Source organism: Triplophysa rosa, linkage group LG5, assembly GCF_024868665.1.
Source record: "Triplophysa rosa linkage group LG5, Trosa_1v2, whole genome shotgun sequence".
Taxonomy (NCBI): domain Eukaryota; kingdom Metazoa; phylum Chordata; class Actinopteri; order Cypriniformes; family Nemacheilidae; genus Triplophysa; species Triplophysa rosa.
This window is the reverse complement of record NC_079894.1, coordinates 20,780,365-20,800,628: the sequence shown is the minus strand read 5'-3', so window position 1 is coordinate 20,800,628 and position 20,264 is coordinate 20,780,365. Positions and strand designations below refer to the sequence as shown.

The following is a 20,264-nucleotide window of genomic DNA, read 5'->3' as shown; positions in this document are numbered from 1 at the left end:
TTTACAACTGAATGCAAAATTAATGTGATCATGTAATATCTAGCCAAGGAAGGAAATAAAGTTTAAGTTTTATTTAGAAATAAGGATCTTCTAACCCAAACAAAATCATCGCCAAAGTGGAAACACATCATTGGGTATTTAACTTTAAAACTGTTTTTGCAATTTGGAGACATGAAATCTAAAAAGGTGCAAAAGACGTTACCATTTATTTAAAGAGGTAAGGTAAAAAAAACATTATTTCTTAACACTCTTGAGTATTACAAAGATCAAGAAAAATCCTCAATCTGATATGAAGTATGAAAAGTAAGAAAATGTCTCGATTGTTTGGAGTCGTACTAAAACATGCACACACACGTTGCGGTTTACATGTTTAATGGGGACTTGCCATAGACGTAAGGAATTCTATCCTCTAAACCGAATCCTAACATACCTTTCGGCATTTTTACATTTTCAAATAAACATAATTTAGTTCGATTTATAAGCTGTTTCCTTACGAGGACCAAAAATGTCCCCACAAACCACACACAGAGAGAGACCTTCGAATGTTGCCTTCTGGTGACTCAGAGACTCTTCAACTCTACTTGTTTGTGTGAGAGAAAGCAAAAGGAATAAAAAAAATGAGAAACTGTTTGTGTGTGTGTCCGTATATAATTAGCACATCTGTTGCTTCTGTATGGCTCAGAGCCCAGGTGAGAGTGGCACCTTCAAACAGCTGGAGAAAAGAGCTGCTCCATCTGCTCCACACCAGCAGTCTCTACCTCTTTCTTTCTTTATCTTCCATCTTTGTCTTTCTCCATTTTATCCCGCTGGTCTGCTGCTCAAATTTGAAAATGTTTTTGTTAACATCACTCCTGAACAGTCTTAAGACCGGGGGAAACTTTACAAGTATTCGCATTTCTCCCTGGTGGACAAAAAACCGAGAGTAGGCAATTTATTGAAAACTTCATTTAAACTCAAACAGACTGTTCATCAGCTGACCAAAAGTTTAAGACCATAGCCCAAAAAACCCCCACAACAGAACAAAAATGATCAAAAATGGACTAGTAGTGAGTAGCCCCACCGTTCTTGTTGATCACTTCAAACACTCGTTTCGGCATGCTTGATGCAACTGTTTCCAGGAGGCTGGTGGCAACGTTGCTCTATGTGGTGAAGATGGCTTCACGAATGGCATCCATGTTCTGGAACTGATGACTGTTTTTGTAAAGATCCCTTGCCATCCATCCCCAAATGTTCTCAATGGGATTTAGATCAGGGGAACAAGCAGGATGGTCCAAAAGAGTGACGTTATTCTCCTGGAAGAAGTCCTTTGTCAGGCAGGCATTGTGAACTGTAGCGTTGTCCTGTTGAAAGACCCAGTCATTACCGCACAGACGATGCCCGCTGCAACATGTCCACGTAGCCAGCTGCTGTTTGACGGCCCTGCACAACAGGGGCGCATCCAGAACTTTTTTTTTTAGAGGTGGCCAGGTAAGACCCAGTGATTTTATTAGGGTGAACAAAAAATCCTTACAGACAGAAATTCTTTAACTTCTACTGTAATTTACACCAATTCTTCATTACACATAGTTTGCTGGTCAAAAACATACACAAAGAATATAAAGTAAACAATTTATTTGCAATGCTTTCATGTACTAACATTATTTTAAAATAATTTGCTAGCTATCATTTGCAGTAAGTTAGCATTTTTTATAGAAAATTAACATTGCAGTACACCAATTTAAACTTTCGCGAAAATGTAATTAATGAATGAAATCCAGTTAAACAAGACTGACCTGATCCTTCTGCTCGCGATGAACTTCCATGGTACACAGACAGTACATTGTCACGAAGCGGTTAGCAGCTGTTCAGCTATAGCGCTCAGACTGTTTGCGTCAGTGCATCAGCGTATGACATCATATTAACGCGAGAGTAATGTTACTTTCAGTGCATACGCTAAATGATCTGAGCAGCACTCCGTAAACTCTGACACACATCTTAAAACTGCTTCGCACAACAGAGGTGGCCAGATAGGTGGCCATCCATCATTCAGGGGTAGCCGTGGCCACCCATGGCCACCATGTAGCTATGCCCCTGCTGCACAACCTGAAGCTCCATTTTCCCATTGAAGGAAAAAGCACCCCAGATCATGAGGAGCTTTCAACACTGTGCTGCGTAGAAAACATCTCCAGTGGGATCTCCTTGTCATGCCAGTAACGTTGGAAGCCATCAGGACTGTCCAGGTAAAAAAAACTTTTTCCACCTGTCAATGTCTCATGTTTGGTGCTCCCTTGCAAATTCCAAACGGGCAAGTTTGTGGCATGGAAGACGACGTGGCTTTTGAAGATGTTTTTTGTTCTTGACAGCCCATCGGAACTCTCAGGATCTTTTAAGAAATTCGCAATGACTGTCTTACTGCGTCCAACCTCGGCAGCGATGGCACGTTGCGAGAGCCCTTGCTTGTGCAGCTCAACAATCATGCCACGTTCAAAGACAGAAAGCCTTTTTGCCTTTGCCACCACGAGATCATTAACGTGTGACTGCCTGAAGAACAATGACATGAAAGCCATATTTTTGTGCAGATTTTAACTTTTTAAGGCTATGGTCTAAAACTTTTGATCAGCTGATGAACAGCTTGTTTAAGTTTAAATGAAGTTTTTAATAAATTGCCTACTCTCTGTTTTTTTGTCTCTTGCTCCTGTTTCTTGTTTTGGCATTTTGAAGCAGTACTTGGTTACGACCAGTACAACCTGGTTACGATCCACCAGCGAGAAATGCGAACACTTGTAATGTTTCCCCTGGTCTTAAGATTTTGTTCAGGAGTGTATCCGTTTTACCACATACAGGTAGCTACCTGTACTAAAATAATGCACATGTCATACAAATAGTTTTTTTTACGATTATCTGGATGAAATTGACATTTTTTTGAAGGACGTCCGACCTTACCTTTGACCTTTATGTCCTTGCATACTTCAGATACTGCCCCTGAATCCTCACTTGCCTGCTATACAGTATACACAAAGTCAAATGTGTAGGATGTCTAGATAGCCTACTTAATATCCAGTGATATGATACAAAACCCATTTATTGAGATTCCCAAATCTGCAACCACTGGACATGCTATCCCATAATGCCCTGTGAGCTAGTGGGTTTTTTAAAAGCAAGCTTTATGTGCAGTGGACAAACTGGACATATTTAATAACATCCAAGTAAATTGCTTTGTGAAACTTACAGGATGGTGCACAATTCTGATTTAGTTTGTCCAGGAATATACATCGATATACCTGCAAAAATAAAGAATGCCTTTTAGTGGGTGAGATGTAACTTCCTCCTATTCACAGCATACCTGAAAGTCTTGAAATTTGCCAGCATGACTAAATATATTGACTACAAGTTCTGCTACACAAGACGAAGTTGCAGGAGGCAGCAAAAAGATGCAAACGTTCTAGAATCAGGATGGCAGGCATCAAAATAATGGCAGCACACACATAGTGAACTTTAAAAAAATGTGTCTAAAAATGTCAGACTCGAGAGGAAAGTAGATGATTAATGGACTCTATCACACATACACACACACACGCACACACACACACACAACCGCAGTGTTTATCCACAAATGGAAGAGCATCCCTTCCTTTATTTTACAAGAGATTTGTAGTCAAAACAGAAGCTGTGTTTCTAAAATCACAAATTTCTGAACCAGAGACATGAAGCTCACAGGCAAAAAACGAAAAACACTGTTCTGTAGTTCAGAGTTCTGTAAACAAACTAATAAAGAAACTCAGTATCTCTGGCTGCCCGTGAACACATCGGAGGTTGTAGCGATGATACACACATAGTCTGTCTGCTTGTGTCACTGTGTATTTAACACTTCTTCATTAAAACGGTTTATACAATTTGGAGATGTCTAAAAAGGTGCAAAAGAGGTTTCAATTCATTTAAGTGGTAAAGGTAAAAAACAGGCAGTATTTCTTAACGCTCTCGAGAATTACAAAGACCAGGAAAACTCCTCAATCTGATGTGAAAGAACAAACAACAATAAGGAAGTGTCTTGATTGTTTAGAATCGCACTGAAGCTCATTTCATGTTCTTATCTTGATACACACACACAAACACAACCATCTGTGCCTGGGCAGCAGAGTGTGTTTCGCACCATGTGTCACACTGTTGTGTGTCAAGCGAGCATCGGCTGGCTCATATGACCCTACCCCCCTGGCACACACACTTACACAGAGAGCGCTGACCTAGCCTGTTAAAGTCTGAGAGCATCTCAGCTCTACAGGAGTTCTTGATTCAGAGCCCAGAACTCTCAGAGTTCCTCTCGGCAGAACGCAAAGTTCTAGTGTGTGATCTCGAAGTGCACTGATGCTGTGTTGTAGTCACCCCCTCAGCATCTGTTAGGGGCAGAGCTGATATGCAATAGGGCATGTTTGAAATAAAAAGGGGCGGGGCTGATGTGACACCTCCAGCAGTTAACGACAGGGCGACAGACAGATGCATGGTTTAGCTCATTTATTGATTCAAGACTTTGATTTAATGATCAATAAATGCTCATAAATGTATCCAGTTTATCTATCTGTCAATCTGAAGTGGGTGGTGTCTGGCTATGTATTGCTCAACTGTACAGTATACATCATAGATATATATAAATGCAGCATAACTGGCTGTTTTTATGGCCGTTATACTTTCTGCCATTTTGAAACAGTGTTGCCATTGTTAATGTTAATATTAAATATAGTTAATATTAAAATAAGCTTACATTATTTACGTTTTTTGTATTTGGGCTTTTGGCTATAATTTTGTTGGCCGTTGGGCTGGTATTGTTACCAAAGTCTATTTACAGAAGTCGTGTATGGGGTGTGCATGCATACGTGTCTTTTGCATTCGCGTTGCGTGCATTCGCATTTATAATACGTCCGTCAAAGCGAACAACGACTCCGTTACGGCCCCATACGTTAGCGGCCACCGCCTCCGTTCTGGCCCCATACGTTAGCAGCCCACCGGGAAAACGTCCGGTACGCCAGATGGCCAGTCCGCTCCTGAGTGGCACACTTAGTTAATATCTATTTTTGATTGCTATGCAGATCTGGCAACCAGCAGTTCATGAACAATTGAGAGAAACCTGACACAACATTCAACTTACCATAGTTAAAAAATCTGTAATATTAAGTTAAAGCAAAGATATTAATATTAACAAGATGCGCCTCTGCCATTACAATGAATGAGGAGGAATGCAACACTCAATATGGCCGCACTAGCAAAAGAAGTCCCCCGCCCTCCAGTAAAACGAGCCAATCGTCAATCGATAAAGACTGACGATTCTCTGGGGTGGGGCTCTCGTGAGCCGCTTGCCAGCCTGTGCCCGTGCGCTGTGGATGAAGCGCACTCGAAAAAGGTGATTTTTTGCACGGTTTAAGCTTAGCAAGGCAAAGTTATGGTACAGTTTATGACATGTTTAATTATTGATAGGACATATGTTGTTTAATTGGGATTTAAGCCGGCAATTGTAGAAATATCAGTGTTCCCCCATTTAAGCGGATAGGATTGGTCTTGCTATGACGTTAATAGCTGCCCGAAGACGTTGCAAACATGGCCGCCGAGTGGCACTACTTCTGTGAACGGACTTTGGTTAAAGATGCTGTAAGTGACATCAGCAAATTAAATATGGACCGTTCCAAAATGGCGGACAGATCTACATATCTGGTGTGGTATAAATGATATATATCAATGGTGTCCAAAGTTCAGGACTGTAAACTGAATTTTTATGCAGTATACTGCAGAAAAGGTAATTGTACTATGATTTACATTATTCCAAACACAGCCAGTGTGTGTGTGTGTTTATGGGAGATAGGGGACTCAATCTCGGTGACTGAAGTTTCACACTGCACTATGGCCTGTCAATGCAAGGGCAGCTGGTGTGGGTGATGAAAAATTCAGTGTGGGTCATCTGGGAGAGCAGGAACTCACGCACGCACGGACGCACACACCTGGCAGGCAGCAGTGGGTCGAGGACTCTGTGTATGAAAGTGCACTGAAAATTTAATGAGGAGCATCAATTAATGACCTGCTAACTGTGACCCCATTATGTTTTTCTCTTTTCTCTCTTTGTGGAATTTCCTCTTTTCTATTTTCTGCCCGTCAACGATGCTGTACCTTGTGACTAAATGTGTTCATTACATTGAACAGCAACTATGATGTAACTACATCATACTCGAATATAGTCGACAACTTTTACTTGAAGTTTAAAATTCATCTGACACACTGTAGCAATAATTACTTCATAGCAAAAAAAAACTTCATTAAAACCTGTGCAAAGCAGGACAATTGCTCATTTTTATAGATGGGATAGTTGTACTACAGTACATGGTTCTAGAGAGGAGTAAAGCAGAGGCTGGTTTCAGGTTGATTGTCAGAGCATAAAGTCCTTCACAGCCAATGCAAGAGCCTTCTTGCCACCGGATTCACCGAGAGGGCGGGACTACCGTAACCTCATAACGGAAAGGCACTCAGGGAGGCAGAGTCTGGGTCCAAAATATCCCACTGATGTTTGCATCTATCAGCGATTGCACACCATAGTTTTCTCCACCATGTTATTCATGTTCAAAAAAGGTAAATACACTGCGAATCTTTTCCTCATGACAAAAATGGCCGTGCTTTCTCAGGTGTGTGGATGCGGCCGAGTCTAACAATCTGTTGAGGGGAGGGTGGGACATCCTGTCGGAGGGGTCCTTTGGAATCCTGGGATTCGTCGAAGTCCACCCTCGTCGACGGGCCTCTTCCTTTCAGTTCCTGTTCTCTGCGCCTCTGTTCCTGTCGGAGGAGCTCCTGGGCCTCTAGTAGGACACGGGCATTGTATCCGCTACCCACAGAGGTCCCGGCGGGTCCAGGGGGAGCAGAGAGGCCATTCCTGCAGCTTGGACGGGAGAAAGTGCGTGGGACGGATCGAGGACCCTGGTAGCTGGAGTAACGGCCGCTGTCTTTAGCTGCCTGAAAACCGTCTCCCGGTGGACATGTCCTTTCCCATTCGCTCTCTGAAGCCGGGGTGGGCATCTTACGGGGGTGCCTACACAGGGGAGAAGAAAGAGCATTTTAGTAGACAATACATTTATATTTGCTGGACAGGAATATTGCATAAGCAGATACTTCTATCAACTTTTAGGAAATACACTGACGCATGATGATCTCAAAGCAAGTACATGGACTTAAAGCCACAAATATAAAACATTTATGTCACATGTGTTGTGAGCGTTATGCATTTGGCAGACGCTTTCATCCGAAGCGACTTACATCAGGGTATTTTTTTATGTGCGTTTGATGTGTTCTCTGAGATCAAACCCACAACCATTTTGCTGTTGGCACAACGCTCAACCAACCGAGCTATAGAACACTATTATTATTTTATGCCAAAGGCCAATGAAACAAAAAACATTTGTCATTCTACACAATCACCTACCGTGGAAGAGAGCTGTACTGCCTCTGAGCGTGAGTAAAAGAATCTCGAGCTTCCTGTCTCTGTAACTGTACCTCCACGGACACCGAATGACGGCCAGATGTGGTTTGCGAGCAGTTGGACTGAAACAGACACGCACGGTTTGAACACACAGAATGAACATAAACGTGTACAAATTGCAAGTTGAGTAGAAAATGAAATGCACAAACATGCACGGGTTATGAAAATCTCTGGTCTAGACACACACACACACGCACGCACACACACACACACACACACACACACACATTCCAAGCACTTACCAGAGATGACAGTGCTTACGTGTAGATGTGTGTTTATATGTGGATCTATGCTTGAGGTGGAATGATATTATAACTGCTGCTAATGAAACCATTATACGAAATGACAACCCATAAAACACTTATATAATTACGTACTCAATAATAACTACCTTATAACATTATTATGGTCCATAATATTATTAGCATTTAAATTACCACATCAATAACAAGAGTATTGTTTCTATATTGTAATGAATAGAAAATGACAAAATGTGACCCTGCTGGTTGAAAATCCATCTAAAGTCATTTCTTTGTGATTTACAGTTTTCTACATAAACATTTTGTGAAAATATAATCTTGATACCTTCAAATTTTGATGCTCATTGACTCATAACTAGATTAAAACTTTAACATGCTTTTCACAGACAGGGTCACAAATGGCTATTTTGTTTTTCGTAAAAACAATAAGGTTTAAAGTACTTGTGTAGCCCCATACACGGTAAAAATTAAAAGATACAAAAATGCACTCAGTTTGCAACACTAATGAAACCCTTGGGAACCTCAAGACAAAGAGCACTGCTCAGTAAAAATCCCATAAGTTCTTTTAGTAACCATGAGGCCATTTAAATATAGTTGCTAGAGAACACAAGGGGTGCATTTAAATAGGTGTCTAGGGATTTACATGTATTCATTTGATATACGCTTTTTCCAAAGTGACTTGAATGTAAGTCACTTACAAAGTGACTTACATTCAAGCTTATTATGTGTGTTCCGTGGAGATCAAACCCATAACCTCTGCACTGCTAATGCCACTCAAGAATTGAGGTTCTCCAATGGGTTCGGGCGTCTTGGCAAACCAAGCAATATTATAATATATATATATATAATATAATATTACAAGTATAATGATAATCCATGTAATTGTTATTAAGCTGTCACATGCGGTGTGTCCCATCTTTCCCCCGTGGTGCTGATATTATTGCTCTGAGATCAGATCCAATGATCCACACACATCATAAGGCTGGAATGATGACACATAACAAATGTTAGATACATGTCAGTTGGAGGTTAGATGAACATTAAACGAATATTAGTTCATTTTATGGTGATATTATAATTAAGCTTAACTGCATTGTAATTAATTAAAGAAACACAAATTCACACGCCCTGCCTGCACACAAAACATAAGGGTGCAATTACAAACAATAAAAGACTCCAGGTCTCTCTCTCACATACATAGGCAGCTTTGTTCTGTACTCAGAACAGAGTAACGGCAGTAAATTGCTCATGACCCATAAGAATCCATTTCTTTTATGGCAACATTTACATTGAGTTCCCTGCTCTGGTCACGCTCAGTCAAACAGATGAATGCCGTCCCAGGCACGCTCAATCAAGAGCCGATCCACACAGAGAATTCCATTAACTCTAATGAAGGTGAACAGCACGCTGGGATTGATTGACACAGCTTGCCGCAGCCACGTTGCCGTGGAGACAGAGGTTGAAGGATGAGGGATGCGAGGAAGCGGGTCATTTAGCCCAGTTCATTAACACACGTACACACTTCACTGACTAAAACAACATCAGTGTCACAGGAACGTTTCATTTGTTTGCTAAACAGATTAGGGCATTAAAGGTCTGATGCGAATGGGGTAACAGGGCGACGGATTTTGTGCGACTGATGACGCTAACACTTTTCTGATTCATCGGCAGCGGTTGAGGAGTTTCGGTGAAAAGTGAAAAAAATGAAACGTTTGTTCTCATCTGTCATCGCTCCAGAATTCAGTCAGGAACCGGTGTCAGGAATGACCTTTTTTTAAGGGGCGATTTTCGAACTGCAGGGGCATACTTGTGTCATATGTTTGTCATATTGCTCAAAATCCATCAACATTTGAAGAATTAAAATACTTAACACCTAAAATCCAATGAGAAATACATCAGATGTTACAAATAAAAAAAAGATTAATGGAGATTTTGCTGACTTCACACACATTAAATTGTGGTCGAATCATTTTTGTCACTTTCTGGGGCATTGGGTATTCCGTTTCCATTCCTTTACCAATATATTTTTAGGGGGCAGAATTAGGTCTTTTTACGTATGGCTGTTTAAAATGGGGAAAAAATTGGGGGCGAAAGTAAGGAAAAAACATTAAAAACAATATTTAATATACTGTAGTAGAATGCAAGACAACAAAAAAATACAATACAGGTATCTGTAAGGGGGGTGAGTGAATGAGAATAAAAAAAAGTGAAATTTACAAATGCACATTATGCAGTGTAACAAATCCGGTTTAAACTCCCTAGAAATATTAATACAAATGCATAATGTTAAAAACATTCCACACTTAAAGTAACACAGTAAAAAGATTGTTAGATGAAAATACTATTCTTCAGGTGCATGTCACTTCTAAATGGGACCTTCATTATTTTGGAAGAATAATTCAACTGAAAAATCAGATTTCTATGACCTGGATTTTGCTTCCACATCTTAAATACTACACAATCTTAGTCTAGAAAGGCTGAATTTTATACTTTATTTTCTTACACATACACTCTCTCACAATCTCGCTCACATACACTTTCAATCACATGATGTGCAGATGTCATGACTGCAGTGATATGGATGAAGATCGGCTGAACAGACGAAAGGATGAGTGAACAGTCCAGATGGATGAACACATGGTGATGTTAGAATTGTTAGCGGATAATGTCAGTGCCAAAGGTCACGTGCTCCTGCATGCAGTGGTCTTAGGTTAGATGTTAGAATCAGCCCTGGTCGTCATGTACGTAACCGCCCCAGGAACGGAGAGTCCTCGAACCGTCGTCTCCTTCCTGGGAGCTCCTAGAGACCATTTGCGTCCACACTGTCGTGGATGCACGAATCCAGTTCACACACTCACCCACGGCTGCTCCAGGCTGTAGTTACGGGGGCGGTCATTTGGCTCCACCTCTTCCTGTCTGACCTGCTGGAACTCCTGGCGTAAGCGCTGGATTCGATCATGGTTGCTTGGTGTCAGCCTGTTACAGCAGAAGAGAGGAATCACATGATGAGATGAGAACACCAAGGGGACATGATTACATCATCTCTTTGATCCTATACCTGCTGAAATGACAGGTGTGAGTAGTGCAACCCTATCTAAAGGTCACCTAGTTCTGGCTCACTACGCTTTATAAGAACAAAGTTCAAGATGTCACACACGGTACACAGATGGCTCAGATACCTAAATAGGCAACAAAACAGTCTCCTGGGCTCCACAAATCAGAATCATCAGACTCGGACAAGCAGCAGTTTATACTCCAGTATATACGTGTGTGTGTATTTGAAAGAAGGAGCCAGACAGATTTCCTCTCATTAAAATTCCATGATCATATGTTGAATGTGTTTATGGTACAGAAGACAGCAACTGGGATTTTTACACATGAGCAGATGTCCAGTTTAAAACACACAGATGCAATATAAACTTTGCCATTCTCAGATAAATTGGAAAATGCACATACCAAAGCTACTTGCATGATATACATCACACATAATTTATATACATTATATATTATACAGTTAGTGGACAAAAGTGATGGTCAGCATATTTGTAAAATATCTGCACCCCTCAGTTTTATGGTACATTTATGGTACAAAATAGACAAACTCTAAACTTTTAAGATATTTATTGGGGAAAGTAATATAAAGCTTTATACCTAAATACAGCTCACTGGAAATAAAACATACTTTGACCACAATATAAAAAGAAAAAACGTAATTTTACACTCCAAACACAACTAGGCAAAACACATAGTTTTTAATAAACCTTTAATAATAAAATGATGTCTAAATTTGGACATCACCTACAGTGTATATATTACATACAGCCGCTTAAAAAATAGAGACCATTCCAAATTTTCATTTAATCACCATTTCTAGATGTTTTGTGTCCATTTCAGTCCAGTGTCTGTTGAATTTCAACAAAATCAAACTTCAGGAGTGACAAAGTCATCCAACAGCAATGTGAAAGACTGACAGCATAACAAGACACATGAAAACTGTGATGAAAATCAAGATTATCACTTTAAAAATGTTTTTGAACTTTTTCTAAAAGCCATGTACAAATATTACTGTTGTAATGCTCAAAAGTGAACATGAACTTGTTTTCTTTTCAGTATTTAAGATCTGAAAAATACAGAGCATCTTTTCTGTTATTTTGACCTCTTTCTCCACTTTTCATTTTCTGCAAATAAATGCAAATAGAAATAATATTTTCATTTGAAATTTGGCAGATATATTGTTAGTAGTTCACAGCATGGAACAAAAATGATCATTTTACACATACCTATATATAGTACATTCAGAAAAACTGAAAATGGTCTTTGAAATGGTCCCTTAATTTTTATCCGCAGCTGTATATAATACATTGTGTATATTTATATATACATAATATTATATTGTATTGGTGTTGTACAGTATGTTGGGATCTTAATGTCCAAAATCTAAGCAATTTATTTCCCAATAAATGTGTAGACAATTTTTTGTCTACAAAACTAATTTCACATTTGAGTTAAGTGTGTGTATACACCACCGGTCAAAAGTTTAGTTTATTCACTATTTATACTTTCCACAATTTAGAATAACAGTAAACCCATCAGAACCATGGATTGACACAAATTTAACTGGGAATTATGTTGGGAAAAAAACATTCAAAATAAATGAAGCCTGATATAAATGATGCGTATACAAAATATGATACATATAAAATACAAATGAATGTTATATTTTATAATCTAGATTCTTTGTCTAGAATTTGCTAAATCATACACTTGGCATTTTATTATCCAGATTCTCAACCTGGGAAGCGTTTTATCATGATTGTTTATCATGATTGACTTAATCTTATTGGCTGCTTTGTATTCATTATTTGGACATTAAACAAATATTATTTCAATTTTTTTTTAAATGTATCTACAAAGCATATACATATAGGCAAAACATTATTTTCTTAACAAAATGGCTACATTCTTTCCCTTCACTTTGGAAACACAGCCCTGATCTATAACTTGCACCAATCAATACAAACTCATCGAAAAACAACAAATACGTCAACACCATGGAGCTATTTAATCCGATAAGAGAATCAATGAAGAACCACTATGATGTTTCCGGAGCGGCTAAAGAATTACCTAAATGTATTACAATGCCCAGATGAAGGAAGAATAGCAGTCTGAGTGTGCGTGTACGTGCTGACGTTGCAGTAACTCTACCTGTGCAAAATCACATTTCCATCATCAGCTACATTGAGTTACACACATTTGCCCTGTCCCGACATATATACTTTTTAACAGGGCACAGGCGCACACATGTACACACGTGAGAGTGTGAGCGGGACAGGATGCCCCTTTGACCCCATCATGACATTACTCATACACCGCCAACAGTTGGAATGATTTATAACAATGCCATAACATTCACATCACACTGCTCACTGGAATTACACACACGCACGCACGCACGCACGCTAGAATGCTGTACACACAACACTGTCAACAGGAGAGCTTATTTAGTTGTCACGTTGAAGCAAAAAGGTGTGTTAGCCGAGGTCGCTCTGAAATAATCACTGCGTCTCACTTTCTCTTGGCATTTTGCCTAACATACATGAGTTTACAGCACCAGATTTAGGTCAAAATAATCAATACACACCGACCATGGGTAGAAATGACAGCATAACAATAACTCATCTCTTTAAATAAACAGAAAATGAAGCCATAGGTGAGGAGGTAAGAAATCCCATCTGTTTAAAGGTAAACACACATTAGACTCAGTTTAAGTGGGCACTTGAAGTAATGTGTTTTTCTAGATCGCTGTAATGGCCAGCGTTATGGTCAAGAAAGTGTGGCAGAATCAAAAGTGCTCTTCTCTGTAAATGTATCATTAGTTTGATAAAGGGGTCACTCACTCTAAGACATCATCGCACAGCCTCATCGGATCTCACAGCCTCGTCTAAAGATCTTTGGATTTGACATTCACCCTCTCACAACCCCATCTGACATTCATCCTCTCACAGCCTCAACTAACATTCACCCTTCTCACAGCCTCATCTGACATTCATCCTCTCACAGCCTCATCTGACATTCACCCTCTCACAGCCTCATCTGACATTCACCCTCTCACAGCCTCATCTGACATTCACCCTCTCACAGCCTCATCTGACATTCACCCTCTCACAGCCTCATCTGACATTCACCCTCTCACAGCCTCATCTGACATTCACCCTCTCACAGCCTCATCTGACATTCACCCTCTCACAGCCTCATCTGACATTCACCCTCTCACAGCCTCATCTGACATTCACCCTCTCACAGCCTCATCTGACATTCACCCTCTCACAGCCTCATCTGACATTCACCCTCTCACAGCCTCATCTGACATTCACCCTCTCACAGCCTCATCTGACATTCACCCTCTCACAGCCTCATCTGACATTCACCCTCTCACAGCCTCATCTGACATTCACCCTCTCACAGCCTCATCTGACATTCACCCTCTCACAGCCTCATCTGACATTCACCCTCTCACAGCCTCATCTGACATTCACCCTCTCACAGCCTCATCTGACATTCACCCTCTCACAGCCTCATCTGACATTCACCCTCTCACAGCCTCATCTGACATTCACCCTCTCACAGCCTCATCTGACATTCACCCTCTCACAGCCTCATCTGACATTCACCCTCTCACAGCCTCATCTGACATTCACCCTCTCACAGCCTCATCTGACATTCACCCTCTCACAGCCTCATCTGACATTCACCCTCTCACAGCCTCATCTGACATTCACCCTCTCACAGCCTCATCTGACATTCACCCTCTCACAGCCTCATCTGACATTCACCCTCTCACAGCCTCATCTGACATTCACCCTCTCACAGCCTCATCTGACATTCACCCTCTCACAGCCTCATCTGACATTCACCCTCTCACAGCCTCATCTGACATTCACCCTCTCACAGCCTCATCTGACATTCACCCTCTCACAGCCTCATCTGACATTCACCCTCTCACAGCCTCATCTGACATTCACCCTCTCACAGCCTCATCTGACATTCACCCTCTCACAGCCTCATCTGACATTCACCCTCTCACAGCCTCGTCTGACATTCACCCTCTCACAGCCTCATTTGACATTCACCCTCTCACAGCCTCATATGACATTCACCCTCTCACAGCCTCATTTGACTTGCTCTTAATGCTTCTTTTGACATTCACCTTCTCACAGCCTCATCACAGAGAAAGGGATGGAGAGAGAGAGAGAGAGAAAGAGTATAGTCTGATTATAATGACTGTTATGATTTGCAGGAGCTATTACCGAAATGGCACATCTATAAGATGCAAAATCTATGTGCACAGTCATACAGCAAAAGCTTTTAAAAACGCTGATACACAAACATTCAAGCAGATAAAAATCTGCCAGATCTGTTCATGAAAGGAAAGAACTTTCTAATGCAGCACCCAATATCAATATGTAAACAGCTTCTGGCTCGTGAAAAGAGATTTGGAGACACGTGGGCTCATTGTGGGTCATAATTTGTTTTGAGAGCACTATGATGTGAGGAATTGTGATAACATCGGTTTTAATGTACTTTAAAGACCTCCAGTCGCCATTAGAGCATATAAGAACCGCCATCGCCATGGCAACCACACTTTCCTGCTGAAATGGATAGACCACCTTATTTTGGGCAGTTCAGTGCATGCTATAATTGCACAAATGGAAAGAGTGTTGCGAATGCTGCCGTGGACTCAACACAAATCTTAAGAAGAGATACAAGATACAAGCTATAAACAAAACATTCACCACAATATCCAGAACCTCTGGTATAAAAGTAGGTCCACAACAATGAAGATCTGGTGGTATATTTAACTGTGGACATGGGGCACTTTTTTATCCCTGTGTGCACCAAACCTATCTTGTGTTATTTTCATTTCATATGGCCATAGCTCCCAGTCCTGTTTGAAGTTCCAGTATGGCAGATTAATATGGTGGAGTTTATTTTTGCATGAGAGCAGATTTGTTTCTTGAACAATGTCCCAAACAACTTGTGGTGATGGAGGTGCAGTTTTCCTTTTTTTATTTTATTTTTCTGACACTAAAATTCAACTAATTTCTGCAATTCTCCATCTGTGCTCTTTGAAAAGTCTTTGGCCACTCAAAATATTCTCTTTACTGTGCATTAAGACAATATAGACACACATTCTCTTTCAGGCAGATTTGCGACATCTCCAGTCCATTAAAACTTCTTAATTATTGCCCTGATGTTGGAAATGGGAATTTTTATTGTTTCAACCATTTCCTAATAAACCCACTTTCTTTTTTGTGTAGCTCAACAATCTTTTGCTGCACATCAGAACTATTTTCTTTGGTTTTACCCATTGTGATGATGAATGATTAAGGGGGTTTGGGCTTCGTGTTACTTAATATTATTCTCCTGTGAAACAAGAAGTCATGAGTGGACAACATCATGTTTCTAGTCACCTTGGTGTGCACAGAAAATTTAAATATGAATGGGAATATACTTGGGAGATATTTTACTCATAAGAATTTCTAGGGGTGCCAATAATTGTGGCCAGGGTGTATTACAGAAAGAAAGAAAAAAATTCACAATGTGATATTCCCCCCACTTTGTTTTACTTGAATGAAATGTTGAAATTTTGAAGATTTGTTAAATAAAAGATAAAAACGAGAAACAATGCAGATTTATTTTTACAGCCTTCTTTGCTCATATTAACCAAGGGTGCCAATAATAGTGGAGGGCACTGCATCCTCTAATTTCACTTTAGCTGAATTTTGCTTTTTTTCCCAGTGCATGTGTTTTACTTGCTAACCTCATTATTGGACTCTATCCTATTGAGATGGTGCCAAACATCTGCCCAATTATACTTTTGACAGGTTACACTTTAAATCTATTAAAAACCTAAAGCTGGATGACAGACAAGAAAAACTGATGAAGTGGGTGTTAAGATGTTGTCAGTCCATTACTGTGATCACTCCACCCTCTAATCTGAGAGAAACGTAAAGCTGTAAAAGACTTTTCTAAAGATTCCCTCGGTAAAAGCCTCTATGAATGACAGCCTGACAGAAGGGTCTCTGTTCATTGAAAGTGAAACAATGTGTGCAGACATCTCTGTATGGGAATATAGCCACTCGTGCACACTTAAACACAAACAGATACAACACTCAGTGAAAGCTGTGTGTGTGTGCTGGAAATCGAGAATAGGCGTAAGATCCTTCCAGCAACCAGCTTCACTGCATGAGGTGATGAAAAAACGGGCACCAAGTCCATGCCAAACAGTTTTACAATGCCCAGCATGCATGAACATTATAGATAGTTTTACGTGTTTAAAAAAGCAAAACAAGAGCCACATATTTCTTGGACTCGGGGCTATTATTCTGTATTTTTCAGTTATTTAAGCCACATTCACATTTTGCTCAGAGTAAAGGTATAGTTCACCCAAAATGAGAATTATTTTATTATTTGCTCATCCTCATGTCATTGCAAACCTGTATGACTTTCTTTCTTGTCCAGAACACATGGCTCCCATTGACTTCCATTGTATGGATGACATTTCTCAGTTTCTTTTGTGTTCCACTGATCAGTCATATAGGGGTTATGAACGACATGAGGGTGAATAAATGTGACAGAATTTTTCTTTTTGAATAAACTATCCCTTTAAGCTGTAACTTTTGCCTCTATATCGTCATCTCAGCTTAAAACACAAAATTGCAGGTTACTGTACATACCTTCTGAAACCTCATATTTCCATATTTCGTGATTTTTTGCCATAAATCATTATCATAAGTTACCGTTTATGCTTGTCACTGGGTTTTGCTATTATAGTATCTAACAGTTCCAAAGCTATTCAATCTAAAATCCTAAACGATAAATCAAATCTGATAAGCAGATGATAGCATGACTGTCCCATCGTACCCTCACAGTACTTTATTGCACGAATAGTTTCTTTTCTTTTAACTCCAAAGGGAAAGAAGGTATTTCAGTACTAAGTGCTTCACAAACCCATTGTTAAAGCATTAGGGCTTGCTAATTTTAGAGCTGTCACAGTCTTAATTATGACACTGTACAGAACTCGGAATCACCCTACAGATCTTCTTAATAAAGCGTTTAACTCCTCTTTTGACTTTTAGAGAGCGAGGTTACTTTGCCGAAAGGGGAACCATGTTGGTTTGCACAGTAGGATAACATTTTTAAGGAGGCTGGAAGGTTAAAGGGAGAATCTGTTTAAGCGATGGTGTTGTGCTTATGTCAGAGCTGCTAATTTAAAACATACGGGTGCACAACCTCTTCAGGCAGAGAGTGAGATATGAGTCTAGTAGCCCACTGAGCTTTGAGTCTGAGCCACATCAAAGAATGACCTTCACACACACACGCACGCACGCACACGCACACACACAGATGGCCGAGGTCCAGAGGTGCAGTTTAGGTCTGTGCGGGATCTGTCTTCTAGAGTCAAACACGCATGCATTCAGACCAAAACAGATCTGTGTGTGTGTGTGGATAAACAGATATGATTGATTCTAGCACCGTTGGAATCACTTAAGTTCAGCTCCCACGAGAAACTGGGTAGCAAAGTGGCAGTTAGACTTAACCTTTGAAGATACACGATTGTGTGTATGTGTGCGTGTTTCATCCAATAGTCATTCCTCGCTTTGAGACCAATTTGTATTTTATGAGCAAGATGGCCTCGGGTTATGTTCGTGTTTTAGACCACAGAACACACCTGGGGCCGGTTGCATAAACTGCAAACTGCATTAGCTAAAAAATTTAGTCATTAATTTTTTTCATCAAGACTGGTCATAACTTCTTTAAATCAGTTATATAACAAGGTAGATTAGGCTAATTGAAATATTTAAAGTAAGACCGATTAGTCCTAAATAATTAACGGCTAATTTTATGCAACTGGGCCCTGAACATACAAATCCAAGCAAAAAATCAAAACCAAAACATAACTTAGGAATGGAAAATGGTTTTCTTATTTAAATAAAAAAAACATTTCTGACGAAAAGGATGTTGACGGTAGAATGTTTGCTATGTAGCCATGTGTTGTGCTTACAAATGAGCGGCACTTCGGGATGCGATGTTTTGACTCGGGCCAGTATCTCTCTCTCTCTCTCTCTCTCTCTCTCTCTCTCTCTCTCTCTCTCTCTCTCTCTCGCGAGAGAGCGCTATTATCTCTTAATAAAAGATTAATTATTTTGAGTTAACTGTTCTTATGTGTTTAGTGTTCATTACTCAAAAGAATTGAGTTCATCAACTTAAAAGTTTTGAGGTAATACGTTTCAAATTTTCTTTTGAGTTATCTTAATTTGTATAAAAGGTGGATGAACACAAGTCAGAGGCTGGTCTTATTATGACTATACATTATGACGATCAACAACTGATCCACACCAATGCATGATAATGTTTTGTTTATTCTATTCCTCCAATTTTAAATGTGTGAGCCCTTTAAATGAGAATAGTTTTGATTGGCTGTCAATGATGTATTGTTCATTTGCTGGGAAAAATGCTCTGAAAGTGATCCAAAAGCTATCATCTCCGTGTGGTGTGGACTCCACTGTTGTCTTAAACTCAAAATAAATGTAAAAACTTTATTGTTATAGAGTTTTTCATCTGAAGGGGTCTTAGTATGTATGTGTAGTATTACTTTGCATGCTGAAAATGTTGCACATTGTGTAGTTTGTGAGAGTTCTGCAGAATCCTTGAGTTATTGCGCTTGTGATCATAACTAACATACAGATTCTGTCGTTGTGTGTTTCTCTCACCACACAGCGTTTCATTCACCTCCATCCTAGTGTGGGAATGTGAGCATATGTGCAGAGGTTTCATTGTTTGCTGTGTGCCAGAGTTCATGTCTGGTGAACTCAAAAGACGTTTGACCAGGATCTAAATGTCACATATTGACCTCCTATCCTGACACAACGCTTAGACTTCAAAGCTGCAACTGGAATGGAGAGTGTGTGTGTGTATTTCAGCATGTAGAATTCGTTTTAGTTTTTTGCATATTCAAATCAATTATGTGTTTAAAACAGATGCCGTGCGTGACATCACATCACATCACATTGTTCATATTTGTTGCAAGGTCCATCATCATTTCTTATTTCCAAGAAGCGTCTTCTTTATTTTGTCATGATGGTGTGTGTGTGTGTGGGGTTGTTACTCAGGACCCCCAGTAACAGGTTTGATTGGAAAGCATGTTTCCCCCGGCAACCAGTCCATCGCGAGCACCGCACAGGCTGTTACCATGGCAACGTAAGGGGGCAGTAGATTTAAATGGGATAATTCAGTCTGCGTAGTGAATGCAACAATGTGCGTGTGTTTGTAAAAAGATGAATTATGGTGTTACCTCAAGATGGAGAAACACCCATCCACATCCATCTGAACTGTGAATGGTGAACATGAACGAAGAAATATTCTTTAGGAAAGATGTTTCGATCTGATAATCAGACTTATCTGATCAGTCTTGGCGTGCAATTGACAGCAATCTTGACAGCAATTGTTATTGAGTC

General features: G+C 40.0%; 1 protein-coding gene across 5 annotated transcripts in view; it reads right to left on the bottom strand.

Moving 5' to 3' along the window:
• Positions 1–3,588: 3,588 nt before the first annotated feature.
• The window catches only part of pard3ab (par-3 family cell polarity regulator alpha, b), a 100,460-nt gene continuing 83,784 nt past the window's right edge, over positions 3,589–20,264 (bottom strand). For all 5 annotated transcript variants that reach the window (XM_057333435.1, XM_057333439.1, XM_057333437.1 and 2 more), the window contains 3 exons: positions 10,605–10,722; positions 7,430–7,548; positions 3,589–7,039 (listed from right to left, as the gene is read on the bottom strand). In XM_057333435.1, the coding sequence (XP_057189418.1) occupies positions 6,610–7,039; positions 7,430–7,548; positions 10,605–10,722 (667 nt within the window). In that variant the 3' untranslated portion in view covers positions 3,589–6,609. The remainder of the gene's footprint in view (positions 7,040–7,429; positions 7,549–10,604; positions 10,723–20,264) is intronic.